This window comes from Amphiura filiformis, chromosome 20, assembly GCF_039555335.1.
Source record: "Amphiura filiformis chromosome 20, Afil_fr2py, whole genome shotgun sequence".
NCBI lineage: Eukaryota > Metazoa > Echinodermata > Ophiuroidea > Amphilepidida > Amphiuridae > Amphiura > Amphiura filiformis.
In genome coordinates this window covers 19,094,008-19,112,273 of record NC_092647.1, presented here as the reverse complement: position 1 = coordinate 19,112,273, position 18,266 = coordinate 19,094,008, and the positions used below count along the sequence as shown (strand labels likewise).

At 38.6% G+C, this 18,266-nt stretch overlaps 1 protein-coding gene across 1 annotated transcript; it reads left to right on the top strand.

Annotated features, from left to right (window-relative positions):
• Window positions 1-201: 201 nt before the first annotated feature.
• LOC140142186 (transforming growth factor-beta-induced protein ig-h3-like) lies at window positions 202-18,166 on the top strand. Its single transcript, XM_072164153.1, has 5 exons — window positions 202-415; window positions 13,661-13,899; window positions 15,384-15,570; window positions 16,272-16,481; window positions 18,051-18,166. The coding sequence occupies exons 1-5, from the start codon at window positions 202-204 to the stop codon at window positions 18,164-18,166; spliced, it is 966 nt and encodes a 321-aa protein (XP_072020254.1).
• Window positions 18,167-18,266: the final 100 nt, after the last annotated feature.

The following is an 18,266-nucleotide window of genomic DNA, read 5'->3' as shown; positions in this document are numbered from 1 at the left end:
AACGTCATATCAGTCCAAAATTCACGCATGTAACCAAACATGTCAAAGGTCAGTTTGTTTTCTTTAATTGTTATCTTTAACAAAGTGATAACGTATACAAACAGAAGCACAATCACAGGAAAACAACAAATTCAACTTCGTATTTGGTTTTGCAATGTTATCGGATTCATCATGTCTAATTCAACCGTAACATTTCCTAAAATGGTTGGAATTATTTTCTTAAGTTTGGTATTCTACAGTTTGATATTTACAGCGGAAACTGATACGGGTTATATTGATCATTCAGTGTCTAACAGCTCTAGCCATGCTAGCGATGAACCAAATATCTTAGATTTGTTAAAAGATCTAGACGAAGCAGCACTAATGTTGAAGCTCATTGACCAGGTTGGATTGAGAGATACATTGTCGAGTAAAGGTACGGTAACCGTAATTTCTCTTAAATACATTACCCTCGAACGGACGACCATTAAATTACCATCACCAGACAACTGTGGCAATCATTAAGTTGCGGGATTGTTACTAACCAAATTGAAGTCCTTATACTAAACTGAGCTCAAAAAGAAACTTATAATTTTTCACAAGGTCATATCTTGAAATCCTGTCCATCAAATTGAACCAAAATTACACACAGATTTACTTCAATACTCTACTCTTAACACATGTCAGTAACCAAGGAGTTATCCAACTGACACAACAGCAAAATGCACTGACATGGGACAGCTTCCTGGACCACATTCACAGCCCAGCCCTGTTTCATGAAAAAAGTGTATGAAAAGCAGAAAGCAGCACCGTTTTATCATCTGTGCAAGGATCTTGTGTGCATTCTGACAGATTTTTTGTCCTGGGTGCCAAATGTTGGGCTGTGAAAGTGAAGGAAGTCCAGGAAGCTGTCCCATGACAGTGCATTTTGCTGCTGTGTCAGTTGGACAACTGCTTGGTTATTGACATGTGTTTTGAGTAGAGTATTAAGGGCTGGGGTATGAACGTTTGGACAGTATTTATTGTGGGACATTAGAGCACATCAGACATATCGAATTGCATTCTGAATACGAAGAATGTCTTTCTGATATCAAATAATTTTGATTTTTGAAATTCGCAATGTAATACACATTTTATGGCAAATCATTAAAATTGATATTTTGATATTTAACAGTACTTGAAGTAAACTTTATAAATCTGATGATTTATACTTAAAGTGTATGTAGGTGGGATGAATAGCCGACGATCAATTGAAAATTTTGACCTTTCGTATTGAAGATATGGATTTTTTTCCCAAAACACCAAAAAAAAAAAGGTCTTTTGGGGGGAAAAATCCATATCTTCAATATAAAAGGTCAAAATTTTCAATTGATCGTCGGCTTTTCCTCCCAGCTACATACACTTTAAGAATATATCATTAGATTTATAAAATTTATTTCGAGGACTGTTATATATCAAAAATTTGAAAAATATCAAATTTTAATAATTTGTCATAAAATTTGTATTATATCGTGAATTTCAAAAATGAAAATTATTTGATATCAGAAAGACATGCTTCGTATTCAGAATGCAATTCGATACGTCTGAGTGTGCTCTCATGTCCTACAAAAAAATACTGTCGAAACGCCATAAACGCTCATTCTAGATCCCTTAAGGTAATCCTGTGTGTAATTTTGGTTCATTTTGATTGACAGTATTTTAAGATATGACCTTGTGATTCACAAGTTGTAAAAAATTATAAGTTTCTTTTTGAGCTCAGTTTAGTAGGGCCTACCTTCCTTCCAAAGTAAAATCAAATTTTGAGATTTTCTCAAAAACTTAATTTTTGCTTGAATCTGTTAATTATGCTAGTTGGATTCCTTGATTAATTTCCTTTCTGAAAATGTATACTTTTATATAAACTACAACAAGATTCCTATTGGGGCCCGGGATTGGGGCCTCCTGCACAGATACACTCCAAAGTATCTGACTGGTACACACAAGAGTACCTACACAGTTTTCGATGCTGCTACTGCACAGGACTCATCAGCAGTGGTACTAAACTGCTACTACACTGGTAGCCTACTCCCCTGGTACTGCATAGTACCAGCCATGTACCTTGACGCAGGTGTACTTGAGCAGGCAGCCCTAATAGAAATCTCAATGACTGACTCGAGAAAGGTATACAGAAAATAGCCTGAAGTATTGGAAGAACATTTTGGGAGTCTTACTCAAAGTGGGGTTAGAGTACTGGAGCGTGAGTGAAGTTTTATGATCTGCCAGGAAGCCTGAAGAAGGGACCCTTGACCGCCATCGCCAGCCACACCCGTAGCACCTTTTCATGTCAGAAGGCATACCCCTGAATAAAGTATAGGCCTACGATATAAACTGTATAATGTTCATAACCCAGTATACACGATGATAAATGTTACGATGTTTCAAAAAATCCCGTTTGGTTAACATGGTTACGTACAGTTCAACTCAATCAATATACAGATGCGCACTATCTTAGGGATGAAATCAAAATTTGACGGCGGTTGACCGCAGGTTCCGCCTGGTTCCATGCGCGTATGGGGGGCGAGCCCCGGTGTAAAGGCAGGGCGGCCAAAACGAAGGGGCGGCGGAAGAAGGGACGGCAAAACAGGGGCGGCAAAAACGAAGGGGCGGCAAAAAGAATTTGTAAAGAAAAAAGGGCGGCAAAATGTAAGTATAACAAATTTTTACAAAATGGTAGGCCTACTAATTATATACATCAAAATGTGTTGCTTTTAGGGCGCTAGCGCAGAAAATCCCTTTTTTTTGCTCTTCACTTTTTCAAACCACCGTAAAAAAAGTCGGGCTTTTGGGGAAGGGGCGGCAAAATTGAATTTTCTTCAGCCCCCCGGAGTAGGAGCGGCCACGGTACGCCACTGGGTTCCGTCCAGAACAATATAGAAACCGTGCGGAACCGGACGAAAACCGGCGGTCAACCGCCGGTCGAGTTTTGATTCCATCCCTTAATAGATAAAAATACTTCTCCAATATTTTGGTAACTTTTCATGTAGGCCTACATGAGTCCCAAACCAAGTACAGCAATATCAGAAAGATGGCATCAAAAACATAAAAACCCAATAAAAATAATGGAACAAGAATGCAAGAATAAAAACACAAATTAAATATTATTTTGATGATGTAGTCCCATCATATCTGATTAAGTTCAGACAATTCTTGCTTTTTGATACTCCTGGTGAGATTCTTTCCAAGTGTCCAGGTTTTCTCGAAAATCTTCCTCTCGAAGATTTGACTGGATATAGGCTAGTTTGGTGTCTCCCTGTGAGACAAATTCCCTGTTGCCAGCTCGTAAGTATTTAGTTCCTCTGGTGGGGTTTCTTCCTTACCAACACGTGTTAGATATTTTAGCTTATTTTGGTGATTTTATGCCATCAATTATGCTTGGATTGCTTTGTTGGATTTTGCATTAATAATAATTGCTATGATTCTTTTAGTACGTGGCGCTATAGGGCCTATGGGGTGATTTTTAAGCATCTAGCTTTCCTACATAAGTCAATAATTTGCCATAAAATGTGTTTAATATCGCTAATTTCAAACAATCAAAATTACTTGATATCAGAAAGACATTCCTGGTATTCAGAATGTAATTCGATATGTTTGATGTTCTCTCATGTCCCACAAAAAATACTGTGCAAACGTTGATATGCGATTCCTTGGAGCAATTTGAGACCAGTTTCGATGAAATTGGACCATTTTTAATTTTGAACTCTGTTTATGAATTTTTGACATTTGGGCTGAAGAAAAGTAGTCCGAGGTGGTCCGTCGTGAAGAAAAACGCTTCGCTCTTGGCAGACATCTTTGATAGCAAAGGCAAAGCTACAGCATTCAACAACCAGTTCAGCTCTGTGTTCACCCATGAGGATCCAGCCAGCATACCAGATCTTGGCGACTCTACCATCCCTACCATGAACCGCATTGTCGTCACATGTGATGGTGTCCTGAAGCTGCTGTGCTCCTTAAACATCAGGAAAGCTACAGGACCAGATACTCTACCAGCCCGGGTGTTGAAAGAATTTGCTGTTGAAATTTCTCCGATCCTCACCTACATATTCCAGAAATCCTTGGACACTGGAGACATTCCATCAGATTGGCGTTCTGCTAATATCTCACCAATCTTTAAGAAAGGCGATAGGAGCGCACCATCTAACTACCGCCCGGTGTCCATAACTTCAATATGTAGCAAGCTCTTGGAACATATAATATTCAGTAACATCATGAAGCACTACAACCAGCATGACATTCTCACTGAAGCTCAGCACGGTTTCCGATCTGGCCGTTCTTGTGAAACCCAGCTAATCTTAACAGCTCAGGACCTTGCCAAATCCATCGATGAACCCGAACAGGTCGACGCCATTGTCTTAGACTTTTCAAAGGCTTTTGACAGGGTACCCCACCAAAGACTACTACGGAAATTACAACACTATGGTGTCAGAGGCTCTCTCCTTCAGTGGACTAATCACTTCTTGACCCAACGTAGCCAGCGTGTGGTCATCGATGGACAAGCATCGGAGTGGGTACCCGTTACATCTGGGGTACCACAGGGCACCGTGCTGGGTCCACTTCTGTTTCTAACATATATAAATGACATACCAACTGGCATTACTTCCAATCTGCGGCTGTTTGCCGACGACTGCCTTTTATACAAGTCAATATCCAACATCAGTGACAGCATGGATCTCCAGAAGGACCTCGACCGTCTTCACTTGTGGTCCGTTAATTGGCAGATGCGGTTCAACACAGACAAGTGCCATCTGATGAGGTTTACCCGGCGCCGTAAGATCACCAATGCTCATTACCACCTGGGAGGCATCCAACTATAACATCAGTGTGTGACTACCCGTATCTTGGCCTACTGTTTTCTTCTGATTTGTCATGGCAAAAGCACATCGCCAATGACGTTACCAACAAGGCAAATAGGATGCTAGGCCTGCTACCCCGGAACCTAAGATCAAGTTCACAGAAGATACGGGAGCAAGCATATTTTGGCCTGGTAAGACCTCACCTGTATTGCAGCACAGTCTGGAGCCCCCACCACAAGAAAGACATCACAAAGGTTGAATCCATCCAACGCCGCGCAGCCAGGTTTGTTCTCCAACGCTATCAACGTAGAGACAGTGTCACCTCCATGCTGCAAGATCTGAGCTGGAAATCCCTGGAGTGGAGAAGAGATGCTGCAAGCCTGGTTATGATCTACAAGATCCAACACAACATAGTCGCTATCAACCCTGCCATCTATCTGTCTCCAATGACTCCAACTGTCACCAGATCCTACAACCCATCCAAACTTTGCACTATCACCAGTCGCACCCAGCTCTACGGAAGTTCATTCTTCCCCAGAACAGTCCAACTCTGGAACTCCCTCCCGGTCGCCGTCCAATCTGCACCAACCTTGGAGGCTTTCAGGGATGGCGTATCATCAAGCCTGTAAGCAGGAATCCAGTTTTTACTTGCACCTTCGAGTTCAGCGCACCAGATGAGAGTCTTCATCACCAGCACCCTTGGTTCTTCAGGTTTTGTTTACAAGTTTCACCTATATGTCTGCACTGCACCTGATCATCATTAGTCACCCTTGGCTTTACATCCAATCTGATGGATCCTGCTGAGTATTCAACGTAAACGTAAACGTAAACGTAAACGACACCACGATCAAAAAATCTAGAAAATATCGTACATGCACTAATCTTACCTTTGGTAACTTCCATTGGCTTCAACCCAGATCACCAATAACGCTGTAATGATCATGACTGCAATTTGATTAAATAAATTCCTCAAACTTTTTAGTAAACTGTGAAACGATGTTCAACACACTTCTTCTGATTGAGAAATGAAGATGCGAAACCCTCAGATATAAACACAGTGGTTATGGTAACGCGTGCGCGCGTGCGATTTATCGTACGCACACCAACCGCCGCGCCACACACAGTCGCGTGACGCGTTCACGCACATGCAATTCAAACGCGAATTTGAACAATCTCGACACAGGAACACAAAAGGCGGGAAAGGTACTTTATCCAAACCAATATCAGCAGTTGATAGCTACTTCATCTATACCAGTATCAGCGCAGTAGATAGATACTTCATCTATACCAGTATCAGCAGTAGATAGCTACTTCATCTATACCAGTATCAGCAGTAGATAGCTACTTCATCTACACCAGTATCAGCAGTAGATAGCTACTTCATCTATACCAGTATCAGCAGTGGATAGCTACTTCATCTATACCAGTATCAGCAGTTGATAGCTACTTCATCTATACCAGTATTGGCAGTAGATATCTACTTCATCTATGCCAGTATCAGCAGTAGATAGCTACTTCACCTACACCAGTATCAGCAGTAGATAGCTACTTCACCTACACCAGTATCAGCAGTAGATAGCTACTTCACCTACACCAGTATCAGCAGTAGATAGCTACTTCATCTACACCAGTATCAGCAGTAGATAGCTACTTCATCTATACCAGTATCAGCAGTAGATAGCTACTTCATCTATACCAGTATCAGCAGTAGATAGCTACTTCATCTACACCAGTATCAGCAGTAGATAGCTACTTCACCTACACCAGTATCAGCAGTAGATAGCTACTTCATCTACACCAGTATCAGCAGTAGATAGCTACTTCATCTATACCAGTATCAGCAGTAGATAGCTACTTCATCTATGCCAGTATCAGCAGTAGATAGCTACTTCATCTACACCAGTATCAGCAGTAGATAGCTACTTCATCTATACCAGTATCAGCAGTAGATAGCTACTTCATCTATGCCAGTATCAGCAGTAGATAGCTACTTCATCTACACCAGTATCAGCAGTAGATAGCTACTTCATCTATACCAGTATCAGCAGTAGATAGCTACTTCATCTATACAAATATCAGCAGTAGATAGCTACTTCATCTATACCAGTATCAGCAGTAGATAGCTACTTCATCTATACCAGTATAAGCAGTAGATAGCTACTTCATCTATACCAGTATCAGCAGTAGATAGCTACTTCATCTATGCCAGTATCAGCAGTAGATAGCTACTTCATCTACACCAGTATCAGCAGTGGATAGCTAGTTCATCTATACCAGTATCACCAGTAGATAGCTACTTCATCTATACAAATATCAGCAGTAGATAGCTACTTCATCTATACCAGTATCAGCAGTAGATAGCTACTTCATCTATGCCAGTATCAGCAGTAGATAGCTACTTCACCTACACCAGTATCAGCAGTAGATAGCTACTTCATCTATACCAGTATCAGCAGTAGATAGCTACTTCATCTATGCCAGTATCAGCAGTAGATAGCTACTTCATCTATACCAGTATCAGCAGTAGATAGCTACTTCATCTATGCCAGTATCAGCAGTAGATAGCTACTTCATCTACACCAGTATCAGCAGTAGATAGCTACTTCATCTATACCAGTATCAGCAGTAGATAGCTACTTCATCTATGCCAGTATCAGCAGTAGATAGCTACTTCATCTACACCAGTATCAGCAGTAGATAGCTACTTCATCTATACCAGTATCAGCAGTAGATAGCTACTTCATCTATGCCAGTATCAGCAGTAGATAGCTACTTCATCTACACCAGTATCAGCAGTAGATAGCTACTTCATCTATACCAGTATCAGCAGTAGATAGCTACTTCATCTATGCCAGTATCAGCAGTAGATAGCTACTTCATCTACACCAGTATCAGCAGTAGATAGCTACTTCATCTATACCAGTATCAGCAGTAGATAGCTACTTCATCTATACAAATATCAGCAGTAGATAGCTACTTCATCTACACCAGTATCAGCAGTAGATAGCTACTTCATCTATACCAGTATCAGCAGTAGATAGCTACTTCATCTATGCCAGTATCAGCAGTAGATAGCTACTTCATCTACACCAGTATCAGCAGTAGATAGCTACTTCATCTATACCAGTATCAGCAGTAGATAGCTACTTCATCTATACAAATATCAGCAGTAGATATCTACTTCATCCATACCAGTATCAGCAGTAGATAGCTAGTATTAGAAGTAGGTATCTACTTCATCCATACCTGTCTCAGCAGTAGATAGCTACTTCATCTATACCAGTATCCGCAGTAGATAGCTACTTCATCTACACCAGTATCAGCAGTAGATAGCTAGTATTAGAAGTAGGTATCTACTTCATCCATACCAGTCTCAGCAGTAGATAGCTATTTCATCTATACCAGTATCAGCAGTAGATAGCTACTTCATCTATACCAGTATCAGCAGTACATAGTTACTTCATTTATACCAGTATCAGCAGTTGATAGCTCCTTCGTCTATACCAGTATCAGCAGTAGATAGCTACTTCATCTATACCAGTATCAGCAGTAGATAGCTACTTCATCTATACCAGTATCAGCAGTAGATAGCTACTTCATCTATACCAGTATCAGCAGTAGATTGCTACTTTATCTATGCCAGTATCAGCAGTAGATAGTTACTTCATCTATACCAGTATCAGCAGTAGATAGCTACTTCATCTATACCAGTATCAGCAGTAGATAGCTATTTCATCTATACCAGTATCAGCAGTAGATAGCTACTTCATCTATACCAGTATCAGCAGTACATAGTTACTTCATTTATACCAGTATCAGCAGTTGATAGCTCCTTCGTCTATACCAGTATCAGCAGTAGATAGCTACTTCATCTATACCAGTATCAGCAGTAGATAGCTACTTCATCTATACCAGTATCAGCAGTAGATAGCTACTTCATCTATACCAGTATCAGCAGTAGATTGCTACTTTATCTATGCCAGTATCAGCAGTAGATAGTTACTTCATCTATACCAGTATCAGCAGTAGATAGCTACTTCATCTATACCAGTATCGGCAGTAGATAGCTAGTTCATCTATACCAGTATCAGCAGTAGATAGCTACTTCATCTATACCAGTATCAGCAGTAGATAGCTACTTCATCTACACCAGTATCAGCAGTAGATAGCTACTTCATCTACACCAGTATCAGCAGTAGATAGCTACTTCATCTATACCAGTATCAGCAGTAGATTGCCACTTTATCTATGCCAGTATCAGCAGTAGATAGTTACTTCATCTATACCAGTATCAGCAGTAGATAGCTACTTCATCTATACCAGTATCAGCAGTAGATAGCTACTTCATCTATACCAGTATCAGCAGTAGATAGCTACTTCATCTATACCAGTATCAGCAGTAGATAGCTACTTCATCTATGCCAGTATCAGCAGTAGATATCTACTTCATCTATGCCAGTATCAGCAGTAGATAGCTACTTCATCTACACCAGTATCAGCAGTAGATAGCTACTTCATCTATACCAGTATCAGCAGTAGATAGCTACTTCATCTATGCCAGTATCAGCAGTAGATAGCTACTTCACCTACACCAGTATCAGCAGTAGATAGCTACTTCATCTATACCAGTATCAGCAGTAGATAGCTACTTCATCTACACCAGTATCAGCAGTAGATAGCTACTTCATCTATACCAGTATCAGCAGTAGATAGCTACTTCATCTATGCCAGTATCAGCAGTAGATAGCTACTTCATCTATACCAGTATCAGCAGTAGATAGCTACTTCATCTATACCAGTATCAGCAGTAGATAGCTACTTCACCTACACCAGTATCAGCAGTAGATAGCTACTTCATCTATACCAGTATCAGCAGTAGATAGCTACTTCATCTATGCCAGTATCAGCAGTAGATAGCTACTTCACCTACACCAGTATCAGCAGTAGATAGCTACTTCATCTATACCAGTATCAGCAGTAGATATCTACTTCATCTATGCCAGTATCAGCAGTAGATAGCTACTTCATCTATACCAGTATCAGCAGTAGATAGCTACTTCATCTATACCAGTATCAGCAGTAGATAGCTACTTCATCTATACCAGTATCAGCAGTATATAGCTACTTCATCTATGCCAGTATCAGCAGTAGATAGGTACTTCATCTACTCCAGTATCAGCAGTAGATAGCTACTTCATCTATACCAGTATCAGCAGTAGATAGCTACTTCATCTATGCCAGTATCAGCAGTAGATATCTACTTCATCTATGCCAGTATCAGCAGTAGATAGCTACTTCATCTACACCAGTATCAGCAGTAGATAGCTACTTCATCTATACCAGTATCAGCAGTAGATAGCTACTTCATCTATGCCAGTATCAGCAGTAGATAGCTACTTCACCTACACCAGTATCAGCAGTAGATAGCTACTTCATCTATACCAGTATCAGCAGTAGATAGCTACTTCATCTATGCCAGTATCAGCAGTAGATAGCTACTTCATCTACACCAGTATCAGCAGTAGATAGCTACTTCATCTATACAAGTATCAGCAGTGGATAGCTAGTTCATCTATACCAGTATCAGCAGTAGATAGCTACTTCATCTATACCAGTATCAGCAGTAGATAGCTACTTCATCTATACCAGTATCAGCAGTGGATAGCTAGTTCATCTATACCAGTATCAGCAGTGGATAGCTAGTTCATCTATACCAGTATCAGCAGTAGATAGCTACTTCATCTACACCAGTATCAGCAGTAGATAGCTACTTCATCTATACCAGTATCAGCAGTGGATAGCTAGTTCATCTATACCAGTATCAGCAGTAGATAGCTACTTCATCTATGCCAGTATCAGCAGTAGATAGCTACTTCATCTATACCAGTATCAGCAGTAGATAGCCACTTCATCTATACCAGTATCAGCAGTAGATAGCTACTTCACCTACACCAGTATCAGCAGTAGATAGCTACTTCATCTACACCAGTATCAGCAGTAGATAGCTACTTCATCTATACCAGTATCAGCAGTAGATAGCTACTTCATCTATGCCAGTATCAGCAGTAGATAGCTACTTCACCTACACCAGTATCAGCAGTAGATAGCTACTTCATCTATACCAGTATCAGCAGTAGATAGCTACTTCATCTACACCAGTATCAGCAGTAGATAGCTACTTCATCTATGCCAGTATCAGCAGTAGATAGCTACTTCATCTACACCAGTATCAGCAGTAGATAGCTACTTCATCTATACCAGTATCAGCAGTGGATAGCTAGTTCATCTATACCAGTATCAGCAGTAGATAGCTACTTCATCTATGCCAGTATCAGCAGTAGATAGCTACTTCATCTACACCAGTATCAGCAGTAGATAGCTACTTCATCTATACCAGTATCAGCAGTAGATAACTACTTCATCTACACCAGTATCAGCAGTAGATAGCTACTTCATCTATACCAGTATCAGCAGTAGATAGCTACTTCATCTATGCCAGTATCAGCAGTAGATAGCTACTTCATCTACACCAGTATCAGCAGTAGATAGCTACTTCATCTATACCAGTATCAGCAGTAGAGAGCTACTTCATCTATACCAGCATCAGCAGTAGATAGCTACTTCATCTATGCCAGTATCAGCAGTAGATAGCTACTTCATCTACACCAGTATCAGCAGTAGATAGCTACTTCATCTGTACCAGTATCAGCAGTAGATATCTACTTCATCTATGCCAGTATCAGCAGTAGATATCTACTTCATCTATGCCAGTATCAGCAGTAGATAGCTACTTCATCTATACCAGTATCAGCAGTAGATAGCTACTTCATCTATGCCAGTATCAGCAGTAGATAGCTACTTCATCTATACCAGTATCAGCAGTAGATAGCTACTTCATCTATACCAGCATCAGCAGTATAGCTACTTCATCTATGCCAGTATCAGCAGTGGATAGCTACTTCATCTATACCAGTATCAGCAGTAGATAGCTACTTCATCTATACCAGTATCAGCAGTAGATAGCTACTTCATCTATACCAGTATCAGCAGTGGATAGCTACTTCAATGCAGTATAATGAAGAGATGAGATCATAATTTGACACAGACAATAATAAAAAGAAAATGTTCTACGTTTGATACAAATTAAAAAAACAACCAAAAAGCCTATTAGAACTAAAGTTGATGAACAGTACGTCAATATTTATTATTCACGGTGACCTTTTTTATACCAATTAGTATTCTGGAAGCTGTGACTAGCAGAACTACAATAAATAGACAATTAAAATTTTTGTTTTCCTGGTAGACCATTCTTAAATTGTTACTTAATTTGCATTAATCCAATTCTAAGAATATCCATTACTTTTATTTGTCGTTTCAATTTGACCTGTATGTTTTTGGGTTATTGCTTTCTAACTGCTTTAAGTACAAGATATGGGTACAACGTAATGTCCTGTAATGGATGGGATATAGGCATATTGAGCACACGATATAGGTAGTCCGTGTTGGCAATTTATTGACCACTTAACGTCCCTTCTTTCCAATTTTCTTCGCGGCGCGGCATACTTCTGCTGAACCGACGACCTCCGCACATGGAAACTGTGTCCCTTCTTTTTCATTTTGTTTAGGCGGGATTTTGTTTACCAGTTTTTCTTGATTCTATATACAGATACAATAGGCCTACCTATTGTATGTGAATTCGGAAATAGGTCTCCTTATGATATTTGCCCGAAACGAATTCTCAACACACAGAGTAGGCCTAGGCCTAATGCATGCCGCCACAAGTTGTTAATTTTAAAGCTTTTGTAAGAGATCTTTTTCCCCGTCTAAACTTTCATTTCTTCTTCAGCTGAATACAATATACATCAGAAATGTTCAATGTATTTTTACATACCTGACTTGATAAAGCTTAAAACGCACCTTTTTATGGATTTTGATTGACCGGTGTTATTCTTTAGTTTATATGCTACTTTGATATACCGTACTGTACGGTACTCAACTTTAGTTTTAGAGCGCTTTAGCCATTGCAATTGCTAATTATCCACAAATGAGCTTTGTAAAATGTGTTTTCTTCTTTTATTATCATTATTTTTTAGAAATAACATTAACCTGAGACCTTTAATAAAAAATCAAAAAAAATCCAAATTTTGGTGAACACATGCATTGATTCGAGTGAACATGCTGCAAACAAGTCAACAACAATTGAAACGTAAATTCGTTGTTGGGCATGAAAAACCTCCAATATGTCATTGGCCCCTGAACATGTTTAAAGCAAAACCTCCTATGTAACCTTTTGGCAGTTTTGTTTTAAACATCTTCAGGGGCCACAATCACATAGGAGGTATTTCCTGCCCAACAACTATGATGAATGGGATTGGGAATGCTCCATCAGATGTTTTAATGCATATTAATCTCAATGAGTTCATTGTATTCCAGAACAATGTTCAATTAAGGGGTACTACACCCCTGGCCAATTTTGTGCCTATTTTTGCGGTTTGTTTTCAAAAATAATAAGTAAGATATGTATATTATATAGGCAAGGACTACAACCACTGCACTGAAAATTCAGCAACTCAAGGTAAGTAGTTATTGATTAAATATTGGTTTTCCCTCATTTTTGACTGTAACTCCACAACTGTTGTCTGTGCTGAAATAAAATTTGCAGTGCTGTAGTTGTAGTCCCCTATAATATACATATTTTACTTGTCACCAATGCTCTATAATTTGTGAGAAAAATGCAAAAATAGGCACAAAATTGGGCAAGGGTGTAGTACCCCCTTAATGATAAAAAATATAATGGAATTCTTCGTATTACAAAATATAAAATAAGTGTAATTCTAACGTTATTCTTTCAGGCCCGTACACCATTTTCGCACCGTACGACCTAGCTTTTGAGCTACTTCCAGACTCTATCTACAACGAGCTAATGAACAACCAGACCAATTTGAAACATACCTTAATGTACCACATCGTTAAAGGGGCCTTTTACTTGTTTCCCCCACCCGACGGCCACGGGGCATATAATGACCAATTACTACCGTCACTTATCAGCGGAAAATATGTCCGTTTGAATATATACCAAGTAGGATTCACGGTATGTACTTATTTTTGTTGTTTGTCTGTCTGCTTCGTCTGATTTGTTTGTCTGTTTGCTTCTTTCTCTGATAAATTCTGAACTCCTTAGTTTGATTACCGTTTCTCTGTACGAGTACGGAGTAGAATTCCACGATAAGCATGATAAGTAGGTCAGTGTAGGCCTAGCATATAAACCAACAAATCATGATGTGAATCTCTGCATCAACATGACCAATTTAAACACACCCCTATTATACTATAAGGTCATACAATAGAGTACACACCCACACCTACCCTAACACACCATATGCCCACACACCCTCTTGCTAAGTCCAACAAGCCAGCCAGGGGATACAAATTACAAGTGAGCGCTTTCAATATACGCAATCCTGTGAGCAATGTAGTTTTACCAGACCCTGGATAACCATTGTTGAATGCATCTGCAATTAACCATCCCACCTCATCTACTAATAATCGTATAACCCAATATACAACAAAAAAGGCACAAAAAGAAACTCGTCAGTTATATTCATCCTTGCTGTTCAATAACTTGATAATTTTGGATTTAATATTCTGAAATATACATTTTGTTATTTGGACTTTTCTTTCTCATTTGACACCCTGTTCCTGAACATTGAGCAAGAATTGACCAAGATATGGGCATCCAAACTCTTAAACCCCAAAATGAAAAGTTGCAATTTTAACGATTCAATTGTGCCTGTTACACTGTGTGCTTTTGGCCTGTGTGCAATACTTATACAACGATGCGTTCCCATTGAAAATCGTTGAAAATGAAACATTTGATTTTGGGGTTTGAGGCTTTGGAGGCGCACATCTTGGTCAATTCTTGTTCGTTTTTCACGAACAGGGTGTCAAATGAGAAAGCAAAGTCCAATTAACAAAATGTATATTTCAGAATAGTCCAAAATTATCAAGTTATTGAACAGCAAAGATGAATATAACTGACGAGTTTCTTTTTGTGCCTGGTATAGATTGTTTTCTTCCTGCGTATACATGTATAGGCGGTGGAAGCGGGGGCGGGACTAAATTTTTGCTAGGGCCGGGTGACCTTTCCTGTAAAAATAATATAAGAAGAAAAAAATAAAGCAATCAGTCCATTTGCATCATTACTACGTGTTTTGGGCCCAACTTATCGATATTCTGATAGAATCGTATGTAACTATTAAAAACCCTACCTAGCTTGCTCCAGAAATCGTCTCGAAACTTTTTTTTTTCATATAGCTCTTAGTTGAATATAATACCCTCAAAATAAGGGCTCAGTGCTATGAAACACGGGTAATTCTTGTTTTGGGATGGCATAGCAAATTAACTCGTGGAACTTTTTGTGTGAACACCTCTAAAGGTTTGGCAAAATCCTATGTTGGTGATAAAATGATTGTAGGCCTACATTTCATTGTAAGTTGTACGCCGAAACATGCAATATACAATGTCTAGTTGTTCTACTTTTCTCATAAACAACCCTATGATTTTTTTGTCTTTTAGCGTTTAACCGCGGGAGGTGGTCCCGTTATTGATGGCGGTAATGCTAGTAACGGTGCCGTGTATATTATACAGAACGTGATGTACCCAGTTCCACCAGGAAATATTGCTGATGTTCTCATGCATAATAAATCATTCAGTGTCTTGGGAAAACTTGTGCAAAAAGCGGGACTCATGGATTACTTTAAAGGTATCTTAATGTAAAAACATTATCTGAAAACACAACAGTTCATTTGCGGACTAGCTCCATCGATATATTATAGAAAATAAGTCAAATTCAGTTAATAAACTGAAGAAAGTATTATTCTCTATTTAAGCTTTGGTTTTCTACTGAAGACAGCAATATACTGAATCCCAGCAAGCACAAAACGTTTTTGAAACCATTCGCAGATAGAAGTTGCCAGAAAACGTTTGATTATGGATATAAAAACGTTTAATAACATTTTTAATAACTTTTTTTTTTTAAAGAGTTGAGTTGTTTCACACAACCTTTTTGTTTTTGTGAAGAGTTACTTCAAAACATTGTAACACGGTGTTAGATAAGTGTTGCCAAAATATCTTTTAAACGTTTACAAAAAACAAACGAACTATTTTAAACAATGACATTGTGAAATGTAAAACGTTTTCTGCAAACTCCCCCAAAAAACATTAATAAAAACAATCTGCGATACAGCTGCAGATAACAATATACTCATTGTTGCTATCTGCTGAAGGAGACTTTTACTCAAACTTGCTATCTACTGAAGATAACATTTAACTATAAGTAGTTATTTATCTCGGAGAATATTAAGCTCATTACAGTTTATGGTTATCTACTGAAGATATCATTACTCACTCTTACCATCTACAGATGTTGGCATTATCATCGCATTAATTTTGTTATTTTTTTAGGTGGTCCTTTCACAATGTTTCCACCAACAAATGAGGCATTCAACAAGCTTTCGCCAGATATTCTCAATAAGTACACACAAAACACTACTCTTCTGAAGCAACTGATAGAATATCATGTCTTAGATAGGACCTTATATACAGCTGGGAGCTACAGTGGGGAAATAGTGGTCACTGTACAGGGGTGTGCTCTTAATCTGACCGTTTGGTATGGTAAGTTGCATGCTGTAGGCGGGGGAAGCGTCATGAGGCGTGTATGTAAGGGGCCCTTCTGGAATCAGTGCACTAATCTACACTAAAACTAAGGAAATATCTGCTTCGTTGAATAAGTTCTATCCCCCTCCACCGCGAATGAAATAATTTTGCCAATGAAATTATACTTTTTCCATGTAAGAATAATTTTGGCATTGTCACTGCTAGAAACTGGGGTATGTCACCAGTGGCGTAGCCAGGATTTCGGAACATGAATGTACCGACTGAAATTGTGATTTGCTGAATTTCCCCACAGGGCCCTAACATTTTTTATTTGAGAAGTCAGAAATTTCTTTTTCATTAAAACTGTACCTACCTTAGTAGCCCCTCCATCGGATTTCTGGTGCACGTCCGTAGATAGCAACTGGTAATGTAGACTATGCTATTTTCAATCCATCCAAATCGCAGTCAATAAAATAAGGTCATTAATATCATAGGCCTACTGCTCCATAATCCATTACCCAGTGATGGTATCGATACTGTGGGTCAGTTTAAAGGGGTTTCCCTTTTTTTGATATGAAGAGCTTTGTTGCAAAAACCCCTTGCATCCACTTTTGACTTTTTGAGAAAAACAGTTTTTTTTAATTGTGCAAGTATTACTGGTTCGATTTGATTCAATTTGGGTTTGGATAAAGTGTTGATGAATAGAAACTAAAAGAATAGGTTTGGTACAATTTTCAAGCCTTCCTATTTATTTTATTATATCTTTTATATCGCGCCTTTTGTGGATGTAAGGCCTTTTGCAACAAAATTAATTTACCCCTTTTCTAGAAACCACCTTTGCAATCATATTTGAGCACATTTTTTGCACTACTTTATGTAACTTGACTAATACTTTCAAAATCAAAAAGAAAAATTAAAATATCTCATTTACTTTTTTTAATTATGAATTTTTAATTAAATTTGAGTATTTCCGAAGCTACACCTTTTGTTAATTAAAATGATTTTTAAAAAAATAGTAAAGAACATTCCATGCTACTAGTATCAAAAAATTAAAACAAAACAATTCTATATTAAGATCAGATTTATTATGTTCAGATTTCCCAAACGGGAAATATATGATATCTCCGGAAGGGAAGGTGGTATGAAGGTCAAACCACCACCAAAATGAGTATTTTTTTTACCCACACTATAATATCATGCCAATAACTAAATTTCAGTCAGAAGTGGATGCAAGGGCTTTTGAAACAGAGCTCTGCATATATGGACTACTTAGAAACCCACCCTAGTGATAATTTGCCAAAAATAATAAGGAAACTATACACAGGCATGAAACAGGAGTTTTGCCAAAAAGGAGAAAAAGTAAAAACAGGAGAAAAAATAAATGGTCTCCTATACTTTTGAACGGAGGTAAAAATTTGTAGGAGGAATTTCTCCTATCCGAGGAGAAATCTCATCTCCGTAAACAACATGTTGTGAGCCTTACTGGCTTAACTTGTAAGCAGATTGCTACAACATCACATGCCACTGGCAACATTAATGCTTAAATGAGTCTTATTTATACTTGTCTCAATTTTGTTTTCCAAATAGATACACTTTGGCTGAATGGAGTGAACAATTCTCAAGTAATATACCTCAACTACCAAGTTGACAATGGAGTAATGCATGTGGTAGATACTGTTCTGATACCACCAGTAATTCATTGATGGGATACCAAACTACATGTATATGGTATATTTCATCTTGGAGACATCCAATACAGGAAGTTGATCTAAACATTTTGTACATATTGCTAAAACAGTCAAC